Source organism: Bos mutus, chromosome 26 (assembly GCF_027580195.1).
Source record: "Bos mutus isolate GX-2022 chromosome 26, NWIPB_WYAK_1.1, whole genome shotgun sequence".
NCBI classification, from domain to species: Eukaryota; Metazoa; Chordata; class Mammalia; order Artiodactyla; family Bovidae; genus Bos; species Bos mutus.
In genome coordinates, this window is record NC_091642.1 from 17,249,437 (window position 1) to 17,264,974 (window position 15,538).

Sequence of the window (15,538 nt, forward strand, 5' to 3'; positions counted from 1 at the left end):
GCTTCATCCTTCAGTTGAGGAAGCGGAGGCCCCGAGGCCAGCACGGGTTTTCTCAAGAGCCCACGTCTGAGGACAGTGTCTGGTCAGAGGTTTCCGTGGGGTCTGAGATGACAGGATTTGAGGAGGAAAGGGGAGAAACCCGGTTTCACGTTATCTGTGTCTGTGACCAGAGGCAGCATTCAAGACACTGCTCAGCGGTTTAGGGGCCAGAAAGGCTGCCTGGGCTTGCGGTTGGTGGCGATGGGCTGGTCCCAGGGGGCAGGGAGGGGAGGGCTGTTCCCCTGCTGCCCACCCTCACAAAGGAGCAAAGCCTGTTTAGGAGCATCCCTTGCCCGGCAGGGCTGTGACAGCGAGCTCTTCCCTTGCAGAGGACGGAGAGGCCGTGAGCAGCTCCTACGAGTCCTACGACGAGGAGGAGAGCAGCAAGGGCAAGTCGGCCCCCTACCAGTGGCCCTCGCCCGAGGCCAGCATCGAGCTGATGCGCGACGCCCGCATCTGCGCCTTCCTCTGGCGCAAGAAGTGGCTGGGCCAGTGGGCCAAGCAGCTGTGCGTCATCAAGGACACCAGACTCCTGGTGAGTGCCCTCCTCTCCTCCTGCTCCTCTCCCATCTCCTCTCCTGGGAGCAGGATGGGGGTGGTCCAGGATGCCAGGTGCTCAGAGCCTATTACATCAGGAAATTTCTACTTCTCCCCAGCCTGAAACTGCACGCAGAAGCTTATGAGCATGGATGAACGTGCTTTTTTCTAAACTAGAAAGGTCTAGTAGTTGTCAGTAGACTTTCAAAGGGGTCTGTGATGACCAACCCCCTCCCCCCCAGTGCCATCCCCTGGATATTTTTCCAGGGATCTTTTGGTCCCCTGGTCTGTGGGCTCCTCCTTCCTCACATCTCAGCCTCTGGAGGTTTGGGGCGGAGCCTGCTGCCCAGTTAGGGCTCCCCTGCCCAGCGCCCAATCCCACAGCGTGCAGCGTGAGAACCGTCGGCATCTGCTCAGAAGTTGGAATATTCTGAATGACCAATCTAAGACCCCTAAGGGCATCAGAAGATGGTATTCTGACCACAGCCCTGTTTCTTGTTATTTTAAATTAAAACTTGGTTTTATGCCCCAATCTGAGGCTCCACGGGGTCATTACAAACACCCCTTTTTCACTAGTTAAAACCTGTCCTGCTGTGTGCAGATGCTTTCAGGTAGTCCTGTTAGGCAGCCTCATAAGAACCCCCGTTTTACAAGTGAGAAACGGAGGGTAGTACGTTTTCCCTGATCGGGAAGAGAGTCGCTTCCTTTCTTTGCTAACACATTTCTCAGTGGATGATAAACTTGGCCTTCATCCCCTTTGGGCCCCTTACTGGGAAAGCTGAGCCAGAAAGAGAAGCAGAGAGGCAGAGAGCTGGGGAAAGGGCCTTCCACCCTGGGGAGGTGGGGTTGCCCACAGAGGACTCCTAAAATAAGAGCCAGCCCAGATCTGCAGGGGGATTAGAGCTGCTTGGGTAAGCAGGGCCCTGGAGTGTCTCTGAGAGTTGGAGGGGGAGGCTTGAGGGAGACACAGATGAGCTCCCTGGTGGTTTTGATGCTGACAACAAACTCCGCTGATGGTGGAGGTCACAGTTCTGCACTTGCACAAAGGTGTCCGACCTTTTGGTCCGGCTCTCAGCGGGCCCTGCCCTGCCTGGCGGCCCCCTCCTCTGCAGAACCTGGCTGACAGCGTCTCACCTCTCCTCTCTTGCAGTGTTACAAATCCTCCAAGGACCACAGTCCTCAGCTGGACGTGAGCTTGCTGGGCAGCAGCGTGGTGCACAAGGAGAAGCAAGTGCGGAAGAAGGAGCACAAGCTGAAGATCACGCCGCTGAACGCTGACGTGATCGTGCTGGGCCTGCAGAGCAGGGACCAGGCGGAGCAGTGGCTCAGGGTGAGGGAGGCGCCAGGCCGCCGGGAAGCGGACCCATTCCCCTCTGCGGTCCCCAGGGGTTCCTGCAGACCCAGCTCCCCCAGTTTTTCAAAGGGATGGCCATGGTCAGGGTAAAGGGTCTACCATCCTTCAAGTCCGCAGGGCTTCCCCTGTCCTAAGTGGTAGCGATCCGTCTTGGGGAGATAGATCACAGGGCTCAGTGGCCAGCTCTGTGGCCTTGGCAGCCAACTGGACTTGGGGTCCAGCTGAAATCCACTTGCGTTCTGGCCTCCAGGGAGGCATCGCTGGCCCATGAAAAGACTCCTCCCAGAGGAGGCAGGGTGGACAGTGACAGGCAAGTCTGGGAGCCGGGGTTGGACCAAGGCAGCACCCAGACTCTCCACAGTGAGTGCCACGGCCCCCAGGAGCCAGAGGACTGTCTGGCAAATGTCTCTTTTACCCCCACAAGGAGCAGCCACCCCTGCCCAGGATGGGGCAAGAGGGGCCTTGTGGAGCTGAGGGCGGCTGCTCTGGGCCTGCTTGGGTTCTGCTGCAAACCCCGCCCTCCGTTCCCTGGTGCCCCACCAGAACACGTGGGGCCTGCTGGACACAGGGCCAAGGAACGCCCCCCCCACACACCCAGCTGGGGCCCAAGGCCATAGGTGGGCTGGGTGCAGGGGTGGGATGGGGTGTTCTGCTCCTTGGAAATTCTATAACCTCTCTCTCTCTCACCCCCACCCGCCTAGGGGTGGCTGACCTGAGGAGGGCAGGGGGGACACCGGCCCTCCCCCGACCTGGAGGGCAGGCTCCAGCTATGGTCTGGCTGTGAGTGCAGGTCTAAAGGCCCTTCCTCTTCCTTCAGGTCATTCAGGAGGTCAGCGGCCTGCCTTCCGAAGGAGCTTGTGAGGGAAGCCAGTTCACCCCAGATGCCCAGCGCCTGAGCTGTCCAAAGGTAAGCAAGCCTCTGGCCGGTGGTGGTTCAGTCGCTAAGTTCATGTCCAACTCTCGTGACCCCATGGACTGTAGCCCCCAAGGCTTCTCTGTCCATGGAATTTCCCAGTCAAGAGTACTGGAGTGGATTGTCATTTCCTTCTCCAGGGGATCTTCCTGACCCAGGAATCGAACCCCCATCTCCTGCACCACAAGCGGATTCTTTACCAACGTAGCTACCAGGAAAACCCAAAGCCTCTGCCCCTGCCAGGGTGGGGCGAGAGGGTTCACTTCTGTCACGGTCCAGAAGAGAGTTTGATTCTTTTTTTTTTTTCTCCATAAAATTACAGGTGGAAAATTGGGAGCTTTGCTTTTGTACTTCAGCCAGATTGATAAGAAACATACCATGTTTGGCTGAGGGCAGTAGCTTCAGCGTGGCAGGGAGACTGATGAGGATGATAGAGACTTATAACAGTTTCTTGCTTGGGGGAAAATTTATTGGGACAGAAGTCACTTGCCTCCCTTCTTGGGCAGAGAGATTTACTTTTCTAGGCTCTTCCCTCCCACTTACTCCCTAGTAGATCTTCAGAGGCTGGAGAACCGTGTAGGTATGGACCTCAGCCAGAGAGTCCTGCTGCTCATTTGCATGGAGCTGCGGGGCCCCCGCTTTAGGGTCAAAGTCAGGAAAGTTGGGCTGGGTGCTGGCCCGAGGGGTGCTGTCGCCAAGGGGTCACATTCCATGTCCCCAGGTATCTGCAGGTGGGTACCTGAAGCCTAGTGTGCACAGAGCGGGAGGGTCCCTGTTTCTCATCTTGGGGTCTCCACCTGTGGCAGGCAGGTAGGCATAGGCCACCCCCAAGGAGGAGAACCCACAGCCTTCTGGAGTGACAGAAGAAGGGCTGATGTTTTCCTTGTCTTATTCATTTTTTGGTCACTGATAAGAAAAGTCAGAGTATACCTGGGGTTTCCTTCATGTTGGGATGAGAAACGAGTTCTCCCTACAGACCTGGAATGCAGATGCCCCGGCCAGGTCCTGTGGTCCTTGGCCCCCAGTGAAGGTCCTATGGTTGGGAATCCCTGGGTTTGTCTTCCAGAGGTCTGGAGTCAGTGGTTCTAGAAGAAGCCTGATGGGAATATTCTGAGTGTCCGTTCTAGGGGACTGTCTCTAGTCTCACAACAGCCCTGGGAATGCAGACAGGCCAGTCTCCCTATTTTATACACATGCAGGATGGCGCTCAGAGAGGTCCCGCCTGATTAGAGAATGTTCTAAGTGGGATTTGAATCGTGATCTAACCCTGTGCACACAAACCAGCCCTTCTCCAAAGCCTGACGTGTGGGTAGCACAGTCAGTTCTCAAAAGACACCCTCACACCCTCCTGCTAAGGGTGAGTCCCAGGGGCCTGACAGTTAGCTTCAGTTGCAGTGCTGACTCTCGTGCACGCCTGAGGCTGGCTACCTGCTCTCCCCCTGCTTCAGGGCATCTGTCACATCAGTGGAGCAGTCACCATGAGAACTCGTGAACGAGGATATGTGGGTGGCTTGAAGAAGGGGAAGATGCTCTGGGATGGGGCAGGGAAGCTCAGAAGGGAGGGCAAAGGCAGGTCCTCCAGGGAGCCCCAGGGAAGCCTGGCTATGTGCCACCTGTGACTGGGACTCCAAGGTCACCCCTGGCCTACACCCAAGAGTCATCTATTATGTCCCTTCAATTGTGGTCTCCAAGGTGACCATTTCCAGACAAGATCACCCACTTCTGTCTCTTTCTTCCACAGCCAGATATAACGGAGAAGTACCTGTCAGCCTCGGAGTGTGGAAGCCCCATAGATGGTCACCCTGAAGTCCCAGAGACCAAAGACGGTGCGCACGCTTTGGCTGTCAGCCTAGGGCAGGGAGAAGGGTGGTATCCCAGTTTGTGAGGCTTGGCCATTTGGCTCAAGCCTACTGGGTTTTAACAGCTAATTGCAACATGCTTCCAATTTCTAAACTGCTAAATATACAGCTGATAGATTCCGGAGAAAGAGAGCAGCCCAAACTGACGCGAGTGTCATGAATTGCTGGGGTAGAATATTCTTTCCTCTCTTCTTTGCTAACCCTGGTTCAGATCTCTCTGAGCCAGTTCAGTATGTAAAGATTCTCCAGTGCTGACATATTCTGTAAGAGAGGTTGGTGGGCTTCTCTTGAGGGTGTAGTTCTAGAGATACCCGACTTTGACCTGTGGACTCTGGCCTTGAGCACAGACGTGTGCGTGTGGGCATGCATGTGTGAACAGACGTGTGTGTGTGTGTGTGTGCGTGCGTCCACAGTGAGGAACAGACAGGAAGAGAACAGTTCTGCTGTTTTTTTCTGTCTTTCATGAGACCACGTCGGTAGGCTGTGGGCAAGGCTGATGACTTTTCCTCTCATCTTGACAGTCAAGAAGAAATGTTCTGCTGGTCTCAAACTGAGCAACCTGATGAACCTGGGCAGGAAGAAATCTACCTCGCTGGAGCCTCCGGACAGGTCCCTCGAGACATCCAGTAAGACTTACAGCTGCCTCCAGGACCAAAGGGCGGGCTGTCCCCCCGGGGCTGTGGCTGGTCTCCGGGAAGACAGCTCAGACAGCAAAGGCAGGGATGTGGGGTCTTGCTCTAACCCCTCCCTGGCGGGTGAGCCCACGGCCCACAGTTTCTGTTGATCTTTGCAGCAGGGAGCTCTTTATGACTCCCCAGGCTCTCTTGCTGCAGTGCTGGCTCCTGTGTGGAAGTGAAGGGTAATTGATGACTGTCCTCCTAATGGTCTTTAAGATTGTGTTCATTTGATCACATGTCAGGAGCATGGCAGGCGCAGTGTTAGGGAAAGGGGACCAAGGAGACAGAAAACACGGTCCTGAGAGCTTACAGCTCAAGAGAGAGGACGGCTTTATACCCAGAAGCACACACTGTGAGGTCTTTGGAGCTCCAAGGACTCAGGGACAGAAAGAACCTCTCTTACTCTGTGGTCAGAGACGGCTTCCTGAACCTGAGCCTTGAAGGGCAGGCAGGAGTTGAACGGGCTGGGCTGGCCCCGCGGGCAGGAGCAGAGACTGAGAGGGGCCCAGGAAGAGCCACTAAGAGGGCAACAAAAGCCTGTGTAGCTGGTAGAGGGTGTGTGTGGGGGCTGGGTCATCTCTACTGCCCTGACTCGGCCTTGAGCAAACTGAGGCCAAGGGAGAGAGAGAGAGAACGACAGAAGAGATAAGAGACTTGCCCAGAAAATACCCTGGCTTCCAACCTGAGGCTCATTGCTGTGCTTACCCCTGGGGCCAGAAGGCCACCACTGTCCATCCTTGGGCCTTTCCCTCCTCTTCACGGAACCTGTGTCCCAGCCCTGGGCTCTTTTCCTGAGTCCCAGTTCAGCTCTGTGCTTCATGGCTGGCAGGGTGGGCTGGCGAGACAGGAAGGCAGCAGAAGATGGGGTCTTCTCTTTGGAGCCTGCTGGTCCTCCAGCCAGGGCCCTGGGTACCGGCCCGGCCAGCCTTTGCGCCAAGAGGGCACGGCGTTGGTCCTGGGAGCCTGGTCCCAGTGAGTCACTTTGGGAGATGCAGCTGGGCTATTGCTGGACGTTACTCAGCAGGGAAGCACGCTCCTGTCCCCTGTGGCTGGGGAAGGGCCAAAGAGAACACAGACTCCTTCCCGGGGCTTGGCAACTCAGCTCCCCGCCTCTCTCTGGCCCAGAGAACTGTGATGGGCGAGTGAGGCGCCTGCCTGAATGAGCCAGTGTTCCGAAGTCCTAGGCTCACATTCTTCCACGTTGCTGCTGTGATGGGATGGTCACGTGGCTCTGAGAAATTCCGACCCCCACTGAGAGTCCAGCATTGAGCTGGGTACAGAGGTGGCCATGCACTTTGACTCTGGTGCGTGGGCCTGGGTCATCCCGGCTAAGGGTCAGAGCAGCTGCTGCTCCCTTAAGATGGAAAAGGCATCCACGCTGCAAACTGGTACCTCTGGGAAGATGAGCAGCGCAGACAGACGTCAGCTCACCGCATGCAGGCGGGAAAGGGTTCCGAAGGCTGGACTGTTACTGGTCTTTCCAGCCCCGGGGACAAGGCTGTGCTTTGGCACATGGTGTCAGCTCCATAAACGTTCATCTGAGTTGGGGAGGAAGCTGAACCCGACACATGCAGCCATCTAAAAACAAAGGCCTGCAGAATGGGTGTACCCCAGCGCTGAGAGGCCCTGGGTGCTGGCGGAGAAAGGAGGGCTCCCTAGTGGAGGAGCCACAGGGCACAGACCCGAATGCTCGAGATGGACATGGCAAGTTCATGCCCTTGACAGGCTCTATGTCCAGTTGGGAAGCTGACATGGAAGCAGAGTGTCACTGTTCCAGTTCTCAAGTGCTCTGAGGCTAGCAGAGCTGTGGCGGGGGTGGGGTGCGGCAGAAACCGAGAGGGCCAGGGTCAGCTGCCCCTGGGAGGATGAGGAGGACTTGGCCAAGGGGAGGAGGCCTCTGCAGGCTGAGACCGAGTGACCCAGGGGTGGCAAGGTGTCAGGGGAGCTTAGGGAGCTAAGGCTGTGGAGATGAGGGGACTGATCATGGCTGGAGGAGGGCTTCCTGCAGGTGGCCTGGGCCGGCAGAGGTCGGGGAGGGCCGCTGCAGGTCACAGGCTTAGAGCTGGGAGACGAGGCCAGGCCAGGGAGCCTCGGTCCAGCGTGCGCGCACACACACACACCCCCACATACTACCCCCACACACTCCCCCCCATGACACCTCCCCACACCCATCCACACCCACCCACACACACCCACCCATACCCCCTGGCCTGGTCTAGTCCAAGACACAGTTCACTGCCCCCTGGACACGCCTTTTCCAAAAACCAGTAGGGCTGTGTGCTCCCCTCCTTCAAGGGATCCAGCCTCTTACACACAGGAAGGAGAAAGACTGAGATTCACAGCCTCTTCGAGGTTGAGAAGTTCTCTCAGGCAAAGCTTGGCAAGGCTGGGAGCTGAGACTTAAGAGAAGCGTTTCCGGAGGTCCAGGGGCAAGCAAGGGCAGTCCTGGATGCCCTCGGCCACCGACACCCCCTCAGCCGTGTCCCTCCCAACAGGCTACCTGAACGTGCTGGTCAACAGCCAATGGAAGTCACGCTGGTGCTCCGTCAGGGACAGTCACCTGTACTTCTACCAGGACCGGAACCGGAGCAAGGCGGCCCAGCAGCCCCTCAGCCTGCTGGGCTGTGAGGTGGTGCCGGACCCGAGCCCGGACCACCTCTACTCCTTCCGCATCCTCCACAACGGCGAGGAGCTGGCCAAGCTCGAGGTACTGCTGGCCAGGGCGGCCAGGGCGGTGGGGGGTTGGGGAGGCAGACACAGCCAGGGCGGAGGTCACGGTCACGGCTGTTTGCCCCAGGTCCTGAGGACTGAAATCCTACCACGGGAGATTCAGCTCAGCTGCACTTTATTTTTACTTCCTTTGCCTGAGATTGTTTGCGTTTTTTAAAAATTTCCATTCCCTTTCTGACCTCAGGGTGGTTGTGTTATAGGAACGGGACAATGAGCTATTTCCTGCACTTAGGGTAGAAGGAGTATTTATAACTCCCTAAGTTGCTGGAAAAACTTTCTGGGGACTCAAAGCGGGTTTGTGATTTCGTTTGTGTATCACCAGATGGGACCCAGTACATAAAAATGCAGACGGTTAGGGTTTATCTTGGGGGAAGAATAAGGTTTGTGATGCAATTGCATTATTCCCACTCCCCACCCTGTTTGATGTTGTTACATTTAGAAAAAGAGAGGTGACATAACGCTTTGCCATGAACTGGGCAGGCCCAAGCCAGAGTGCTCTATACGCACTTAAGCACACACCCCAGTCATTCCTGTTCACCTAGTCCTAGATCCAGGGGTCTTCATCCTGAAATTGCTCCAATACTGCCCTCTTGTGGCTAAAAGGGGAAACTGCTTCCCCAGGACAAGCCTGTGTTCATTCCTGCATCCCGCCATCCTGTTGACAGATACCTGTTCAGTACCATGATTTGGTGAACGAGACAGATGTGTTCCCTGGCATGGGACCTACCTTCAAGAGTGAGATGTGATTCAATATCCATTTTATCACTTTTCACGGGCTGCCTCTAGCTCCTGCTGACTTGGTAATCACTAAGTAATGACTAGTAATGACAACTTAGTAATCACTGAGCAGGGGGCAGGAGCTGTGAATATGTATGAAAGTTTGAATGTTGGGCGGGTGGGGGCTGTGTAGAGAAAGCCTGTGGGAGGGAGTAGGGGCAGATCTTAAGAGCAGTGGTAGACCTGCTAGTCATGCATGGATGTGAGAGATGGACCATAAAGAAAGTTGAACACCGAAGAAGTGATGCATTAGGATTGTGGCATTGCAGAAGACTCTTTAGAGTCCCTTGGACTGCAAGGAGACCCATCCAGTCCATCCTAAAGGGAATCAGTCCTGAATATTCATTGGAAGGACTTAAGCTGCAACTCCAATACTTTGGCCACCTGATCAATGAGCCAACTCATTGGGAAAGACCCTGATGCTGGGAAAGATTGAAGGCAGGAGGAAAAGGGGATGACAGAGGACGAGATGGTTGGATGGCATCACCGACTCGATGGACATGAAGTTTGCGCAAGCTCCGGGAGATGGTGAAGGACAGGGAAGCCTGGCGTGCGGCAGTCCATGGGGTCACAGAGAGTCAGACGCGACTGAGTGGCTGAACAACAAAGACCCTGAAGGGTTTCCAGGGAGGGTGTCGTGTTCAGATTTGGATTCCAAGACGTGTCCTCCAGCTGCTGGGTGGGGGGTGGAAGGAAGGGGGACAGGAAGGGATAAAATGAGACTCATCGCCCAGGGCAGCGATGGTGGCAGCAGGAACTAGAGGCAGCCCGTGAAAAGCTGTATTGAAAAATCCCCTTGAAAATGAGTGGGGAAAGGAAACCAGCTAAATGTCAAGCTGCACTTTCAGCTGCCCTTCTCATCACAAGCACAGAGCTGTGGCATGCTGGTAAAGCCAGCATGGTGGTTTGTTTTTCCTCATGAAAGTAAACCTGCAGTATCTATGGGATTCCCAGTTCTTTCTCATTATAAAGCCCAGAAACCATGCTGGCATTTTAATAGAAAATACTCAGTGTACATGTCTGATTAGAATGTGTTGTCGCCTGGGGAAAACTAGGCGCCGGCTTCACTGGGATTTAGTTCATGATTAGTCAGAGGTAGCTGACCTGGCATAAGGTGTATAAGACAGTCTGATTGTTAAAACCATAAACAAAAATACATTTGAATTTTGTTATTTCTTAGCAGGGATCCAGGTAGTCTTGTATATATGCATTAGGGTTTTAAACTAAAATGTGATAATTCATAAAATAGAGGTGTCAACCTAAAATGCATACATTTTAACAGTCCTTTCCTAGTCCATTAGCCCTCTAGAAATACATGCTTATAAACATTACATGTGATGGGGCATGCGTACTTTGTCACTTAGTCGTATCCGACTTTTTGCGATCCTTTGGACTGTAGCCTGCCAGGCTCCTCTCTCCATGGGATTTCTTGAGTGAGTTGCTGTTCAATTCTCCAGGGGATCTTTCCGACCCAGGGATCGAACCCATGTCTCCTTCCTGCGTCTCCTACATTGCAGGCAGATTCTTTACCTGCTGAGCCATTGGGGAAGCCCTCTAGAAATACATCTTTATAAATATTACATGTGATACTGGGGACAAATGCCCACAGCATCATTGAGATGGCACCAGGGTATCACTAGTAGCAGGAAATATTATTTGGGGTTCCTGGGGGCTGAAATATACCAGCAAAAATGAGGAACATGGCCTCAGGGCTCTCAGAGGCCTTGCCCAGCAGGGTGGGCATCAGGGAAGAGGTGAGGAGGTCTGGGCGCCAGGCAGCACGCTCCAGCCCTGCTCACGTCCCTCTCGGCTTCCTCCCAGGCCAAGTCTTCCGAGGAAATGGGCCACTGGCTAGGCCTCCTGCTCTCTGAGTCGGGCTCCAAGACAGACCCGGAAGAATTCACCTATGACTATGTGGATGCCGATAGAGTTTCCTGTATCGTGAGCGCTGCCAAAACCTCTCTGCTGTGAGTATCCGAGGACCTCTCACTCCTAGCCATGCTTCTAGATCAAGGCCTAGACTGGCCTCTCATGGTTCCTCGAGCAGCTGGGAACTCTGGGTGGGCCCTGTTCCCCCAGTAGCAGGAAGACCAGGGCCAGGGAGCAGCCCTCAGGGAGGCCCAGCAAGGAGCCAAGCCAGGCCACTGGCCCGGGGGACAGCCACCACATCCCTGGCTCTAATTAGATGCTGTTCAACCCACTCCAGTGTTCTTGCCTGGAGAATCCCAGGGACGGGGGAGCCTGGTGGGCTGCCATCTATGGGGTCACACCGTCAGACACGACTGAAGCAACTTAGCAGCAGCAGCAGCTCCTGAAGGCAGAGTGGGCACCTCTCCTGGCCTTCGCTTTCCTTGCTGAAGAGGCGGCACTTCTGCATGGCTCCCTTACTGAGTCCCAGCACACACTGGTGTAAGCCAACAGGGGGTACTTCTGCCTCCTGGATGAGCAAACTGGGTCTCGGGAAGAAGTGGTCTTGGGGAGGGGGGTGGGTAGAGGCAGCATTGCTGTTGTTCAGTTGCTCAGTTGTGTCCAACTCTTTGTGACCCCATGGACTGCAGCACCCCAGGCTTCCCGGTTCTTCACTGTCTCCTGGAGTTTGCTCAGTCTCATGTCCATTGAGACAGTGATGCCATCCAACCATCTCATCCTCTGCCAGCCCCTTCTCCTCCTGCCTTCCATCTTTCCCAGCATCAGGGGAAATGAGTCAGCTCTTCTAATGAGTCAGCTCTTCCCATCAGGTGGCCAAAGTATTGGAGCTGCAGCTTCAGTCCTTCCAATGAATATTCAGGACTGATTTCCTTTAGGAGTGACTGGTTTGATCTCCCTCCTCCTTGGGTGGAAGCAAACTGAGCCACAATGGGGAAAGTGTCTGTCTGTGCTGGCCCAAGTGTACTGTGAAGATGAAATGACAGAGGATTTTGTTGTTGGAAGGAGGTCCTGAAAGGGTGGAATCCGGGTGAGAAGACGGCTGTACTGTGCTTAGTCGTTCAGTTGTGTCAGAGAGGAGGGGTATGGGGCAAGGGAAGATTATTTTTCAAGAAGAGACATTTGGAACCAGGAATTCTAGTAAGAAGACCCTGGGGAGAGAGGGAGGAGATACCCCTAAACAAATGATTTCATTTTACAAGGAGATTAGGGCTCATCCCCAGGCCTCCTGCACAGCCCGCGGATTTCACTGCGCCTCTCATTGTTTGGAAGCCTTTGAGACTGGTGGCTTTTACCCCTACCCCTATCCTGAATCCTCTCTCACCATGTCTTCCAGGCTGATGCAGAGAAAGTTCTCGGAGCCGAACACTTACATTGACGGCCTGCCCAGCCAGGATCGCCAGGAGCTGCTGTACGACGACGTGGAGGTGTCAGAGCTGACAACCGCGGTAAGGATGCTGGCTAGGTGGCAGCCTGGGGCTGTCCATCCCCTTCTGCCAAGACCTGAAGCCTCAATGCCAGAGGTCGTTAGATGGTCCCCAAGAGGAATGGACTCCATGTCATCTGCAGTGAGGGTGACTTGGTGCAGTGAGGTTCTCTTTTATCTGCTGGGGTGCTACCATCTGCCTGGCCTGGGGACTCATCCAGATAAAAGCTGGTTAACCACTCTGATCAGTGCTGGGGTGGACAGTGAGGTGTTGGGATAGAGAACAGCAACATCATTGGCCTTTTCTAAGAAACTGAAGTATAGTTGATTTGCAATATTATATTCGTTTCAGATATACAGCACAGTTAGTATTTTTATAGATTATATGCCAGTAGAAGTTATTATAAAATAATGGCTATAATTCCCCATACTATACAATATATCCTTGTTGCTCATCTATTTTATACATAGTGATTTGTATCTGTTAACCACATACCCCTCTCTCGCCCCTTCCCCCTCCCCTCTTCCTACGGGTAACCGCTGGGCTGCTTTCTGTATCAGTGCGTCTGTTTTGCTATATGTGATTCATTTGTCCTGTTTTTCAGATTCCACACGTAAGTGACACCACACAGTATTTGCCTTTCTCTGAGTTTATTTCACTGGGCATGATATTCTCTAGGTCCATCCACATCGCTGTAAACCGCAGACTTCCATCGTCTTTCACGGTTGAGTAATGTTCCATGGTGTGTGTGTGTACGCATGCCTACGTCTTCATCCGTGCGTCTGTGGATGGACACTAGGGTTGCTTCCACCTCCGCCGGTGTAAACAGTGCTGCTATGAGCTCTGAGGCGCATGTATCTTTCCGAGTTTGTGGTTTTGCTTTTTCCATGGTACGGAATTGCTGGGTCATACGGTAGTTCCATTTTGAATGTTTTGAGGCACCTCTTGACTGTTATCCATAGTGGCCGCACCACTTTACATTCCCACCATCAGTGAACAGGCTTTCCTTTTTATCCACATCCTTGTCAACACTTGTTATTGGTAGGCTTTTTGAAGACAGCCATTCTGATAGGTGTGAGGTAGTTTCTCGTTTTGTTTCTGTTGCATTTCTCTAATAATTAGTGATGCCGAGCATGTTTTCATGTTGTCTGTTGGCCATCTGTCTGTCTGCTTTGGAAAAAATGTCTATTCTGGTCTTCCACCCATTTTTTAATGGGGTGGCTTTTTTTTTTTATATAGAGATATATGAGCTATTTATATATTTTGGATATTAACCCCTTGTGGGTCATATCATTTGAAAATATTTTCTCACATGCCATATATTGTCTTTTTTATCTTGTTGATGGTTTCCTTTGCTGAGCAACAATTTTTAACTAGGTCCTGCTTATTTTTGCTTTTATTTCTTTGCTTTATTAGACATACCCCCCAAAATATTGCATGATTTCTGTCAGAGTGTTCAATGTTCTCTTCTAGGAGTTTTATGTTTTAGGTCTTACACTGAGGTCTTTAATTCGTTTTGAGATTATTTCTCAACTGTGGTATGAGGAAATACTGAAATATTGTTACTTAGACATTAGCTGTCCAGACACTATTAGCCTTTGAGGCTCAGATTGGTGGCGGAGGTGGATTCATCACCCTGACAGCTGGCTCTGGTCACGGGGCATGGACCTCTGTGCTAAGGGCATCTGTGGGCGATCTCACTTCATCCCAGCCACCTGAGAGGGAGGGACTCCTAGCCTCTTCTCTCCAGATGAGGAAGTCAAGTCAGGGAGATGAAGCACTGTGGCCTGGGTCTCCCACCTCTTGAATGGCCTACCCAGGAGATGAGCCTGGGCCTTCTAACTCCAGCTCTTCAGGAGGCTCCTTGGGAAGGAGGTCTGGTGAACTTGGGCACAGGGAAGGGACAGGAGCTATGCAGCAGGGCTGGCGTCCCCTCTAGGGCTCAAGGACCCAAGGCAGTGGAGAAAGCCCCCTGATTCTTCCCCATGCAGGGGGAAGCCCCCGAGGAAGCCACCCCTGCAACAGATGCTCCGGGTGAGCCTGACCCTGACCGTGTGTACCTGGACCTCACGCCCATCAAGTCCTTCCTACACGGTGACAGCGGTGCCCGGGCCCCTTCACCCACGCCGCCCCACCAGGACCCTCCGGCCGAGACTCTCCCTCTCCCTGAAGACTTGGACCCCGCCCCTGATGAGCCCCTCATAAAGTCTCCAGAGAACCCCGAGTTGCAGGTACAGGGGCTCCCGCAGTGAGTGAGCTAGCCTTACCTTCTTGGGGGGCCCCTTGGCCGGCTGAATTCTATCTGCTTTCTCCCCACCCAGATGCAGCAGGAGAGTCAGGAACCTGAGGAGCCCTCCCTGGGAGGCACAGAGGTCAAGCTCCAGGCTGGACAGCAGAAGACCTCCCCTTCCCCAAGCTGCCCTGACACGGTGGCTGTCACCCCGGCCGGGTCCAGCCCACCTGTGAAGGACAGGCTGAAGGCAGCCAGTCCAGGTGCCTGTGCTAGATAAGAGTTGAAGGTTTTGGAAAGGGCTTGGGGGCTTCCCTGGTGGCTCACATGGTAAAGAGTCTGCCTGCAATGCAGGAGACTCGGGTTCAATCCCTGGGTTGGGAAGATCCCCTGGAATAGGAAATGGCAACCCACTCCAGTATTTTTGCCTGGAGAATTCCATGGACAGAGGAGCCTGGTGGGATATAGTTCACAGGGGTGCAAAGAGTTGGACACGACTGAGTGACTAACACTTTTACTTGGAGAGGTTAGTCTGACTGCCTCCCTTTCAGATGAGGAAAGAAAGGCCCAGAGAGTTGGAGGACTTGCCCAATGTCTCATAGCAAAGAAGGGGTAGGCTCAGTTTCCTTTTCTGTCCCTGCTAGGCTGGTCTGGCATCCACCTCTAACCTACTTCCAGAGTGCTGGGTTCTGCCTGAGCCTGTAGAGAGGGGTGGGACTGCCCTCAGGGGCCAGCCTGACTGACGCAGGGGGTTCCCCTCCCTCTGGGTCTACAGAGATCAAACTTGGCAAGAACCGGACAGAAGCCGAGGTGAAGCGGTACACGGAGGAAAAAGAGAGGCTTGAGAAGAAGAAGGAAGAGATCCGAGGGCACCTGGCTCAGCTCCGGAGGGAGAAACGGGAGCTGAAAGAGACCCTGTTAAAGTGTACAGGTATGCACCCCTCCTGTCTGAGCACATGCCTGCAGCCCCCTCAACCTTTGGCACAGGTGGGTGCTCCCCGCAAAGTCCTCCCCTTCTAGCCTTTCTGAAAGGTCACTGTCCTATATCAGGACATAGTTGAAAAAGAAG

At 53.9% G+C, this 15,538-nt stretch overlaps 1 protein-coding gene across 3 annotated transcripts in view; it reads left to right on the forward strand.

The window, feature by feature from the left end:
- Positions 1 to 15,538, forward strand: part of AFAP1L2 (actin filament associated protein 1 like 2) — a 141,971-nt gene that overhangs the window by 123,070 nt on the left and 3,363 nt on the right. For all 3 annotated transcript variants that reach the window (XM_070364043.1, XM_070364041.1, XM_070364042.1), the window contains 11 exons: positions 369 to 574; positions 1,727 to 1,906; positions 2,748 to 2,837; positions 4,585 to 4,669; positions 5,224 to 5,328; positions 7,875 to 8,086; positions 10,708 to 10,853; positions 12,149 to 12,260; positions 14,231 to 14,470; positions 14,561 to 14,732; positions 15,245 to 15,400. In XM_070364043.1, the coding sequence (XP_070220144.1) occupies positions 369 to 574; positions 1,727 to 1,906; positions 2,748 to 2,837; positions 4,585 to 4,669; positions 5,224 to 5,328; positions 7,875 to 8,086; positions 10,708 to 10,853; positions 12,149 to 12,260; positions 14,231 to 14,470; positions 14,561 to 14,732; positions 15,245 to 15,400 (1,704 nt within the window). The remainder of the gene's footprint in view (positions 1 to 368; positions 575 to 1,726; positions 1,907 to 2,747; positions 2,838 to 4,584; positions 4,670 to 5,223; positions 5,329 to 7,874; positions 8,087 to 10,707; positions 10,854 to 12,148; positions 12,261 to 14,230; positions 14,471 to 14,560; positions 14,733 to 15,244; positions 15,401 to 15,538) is intronic.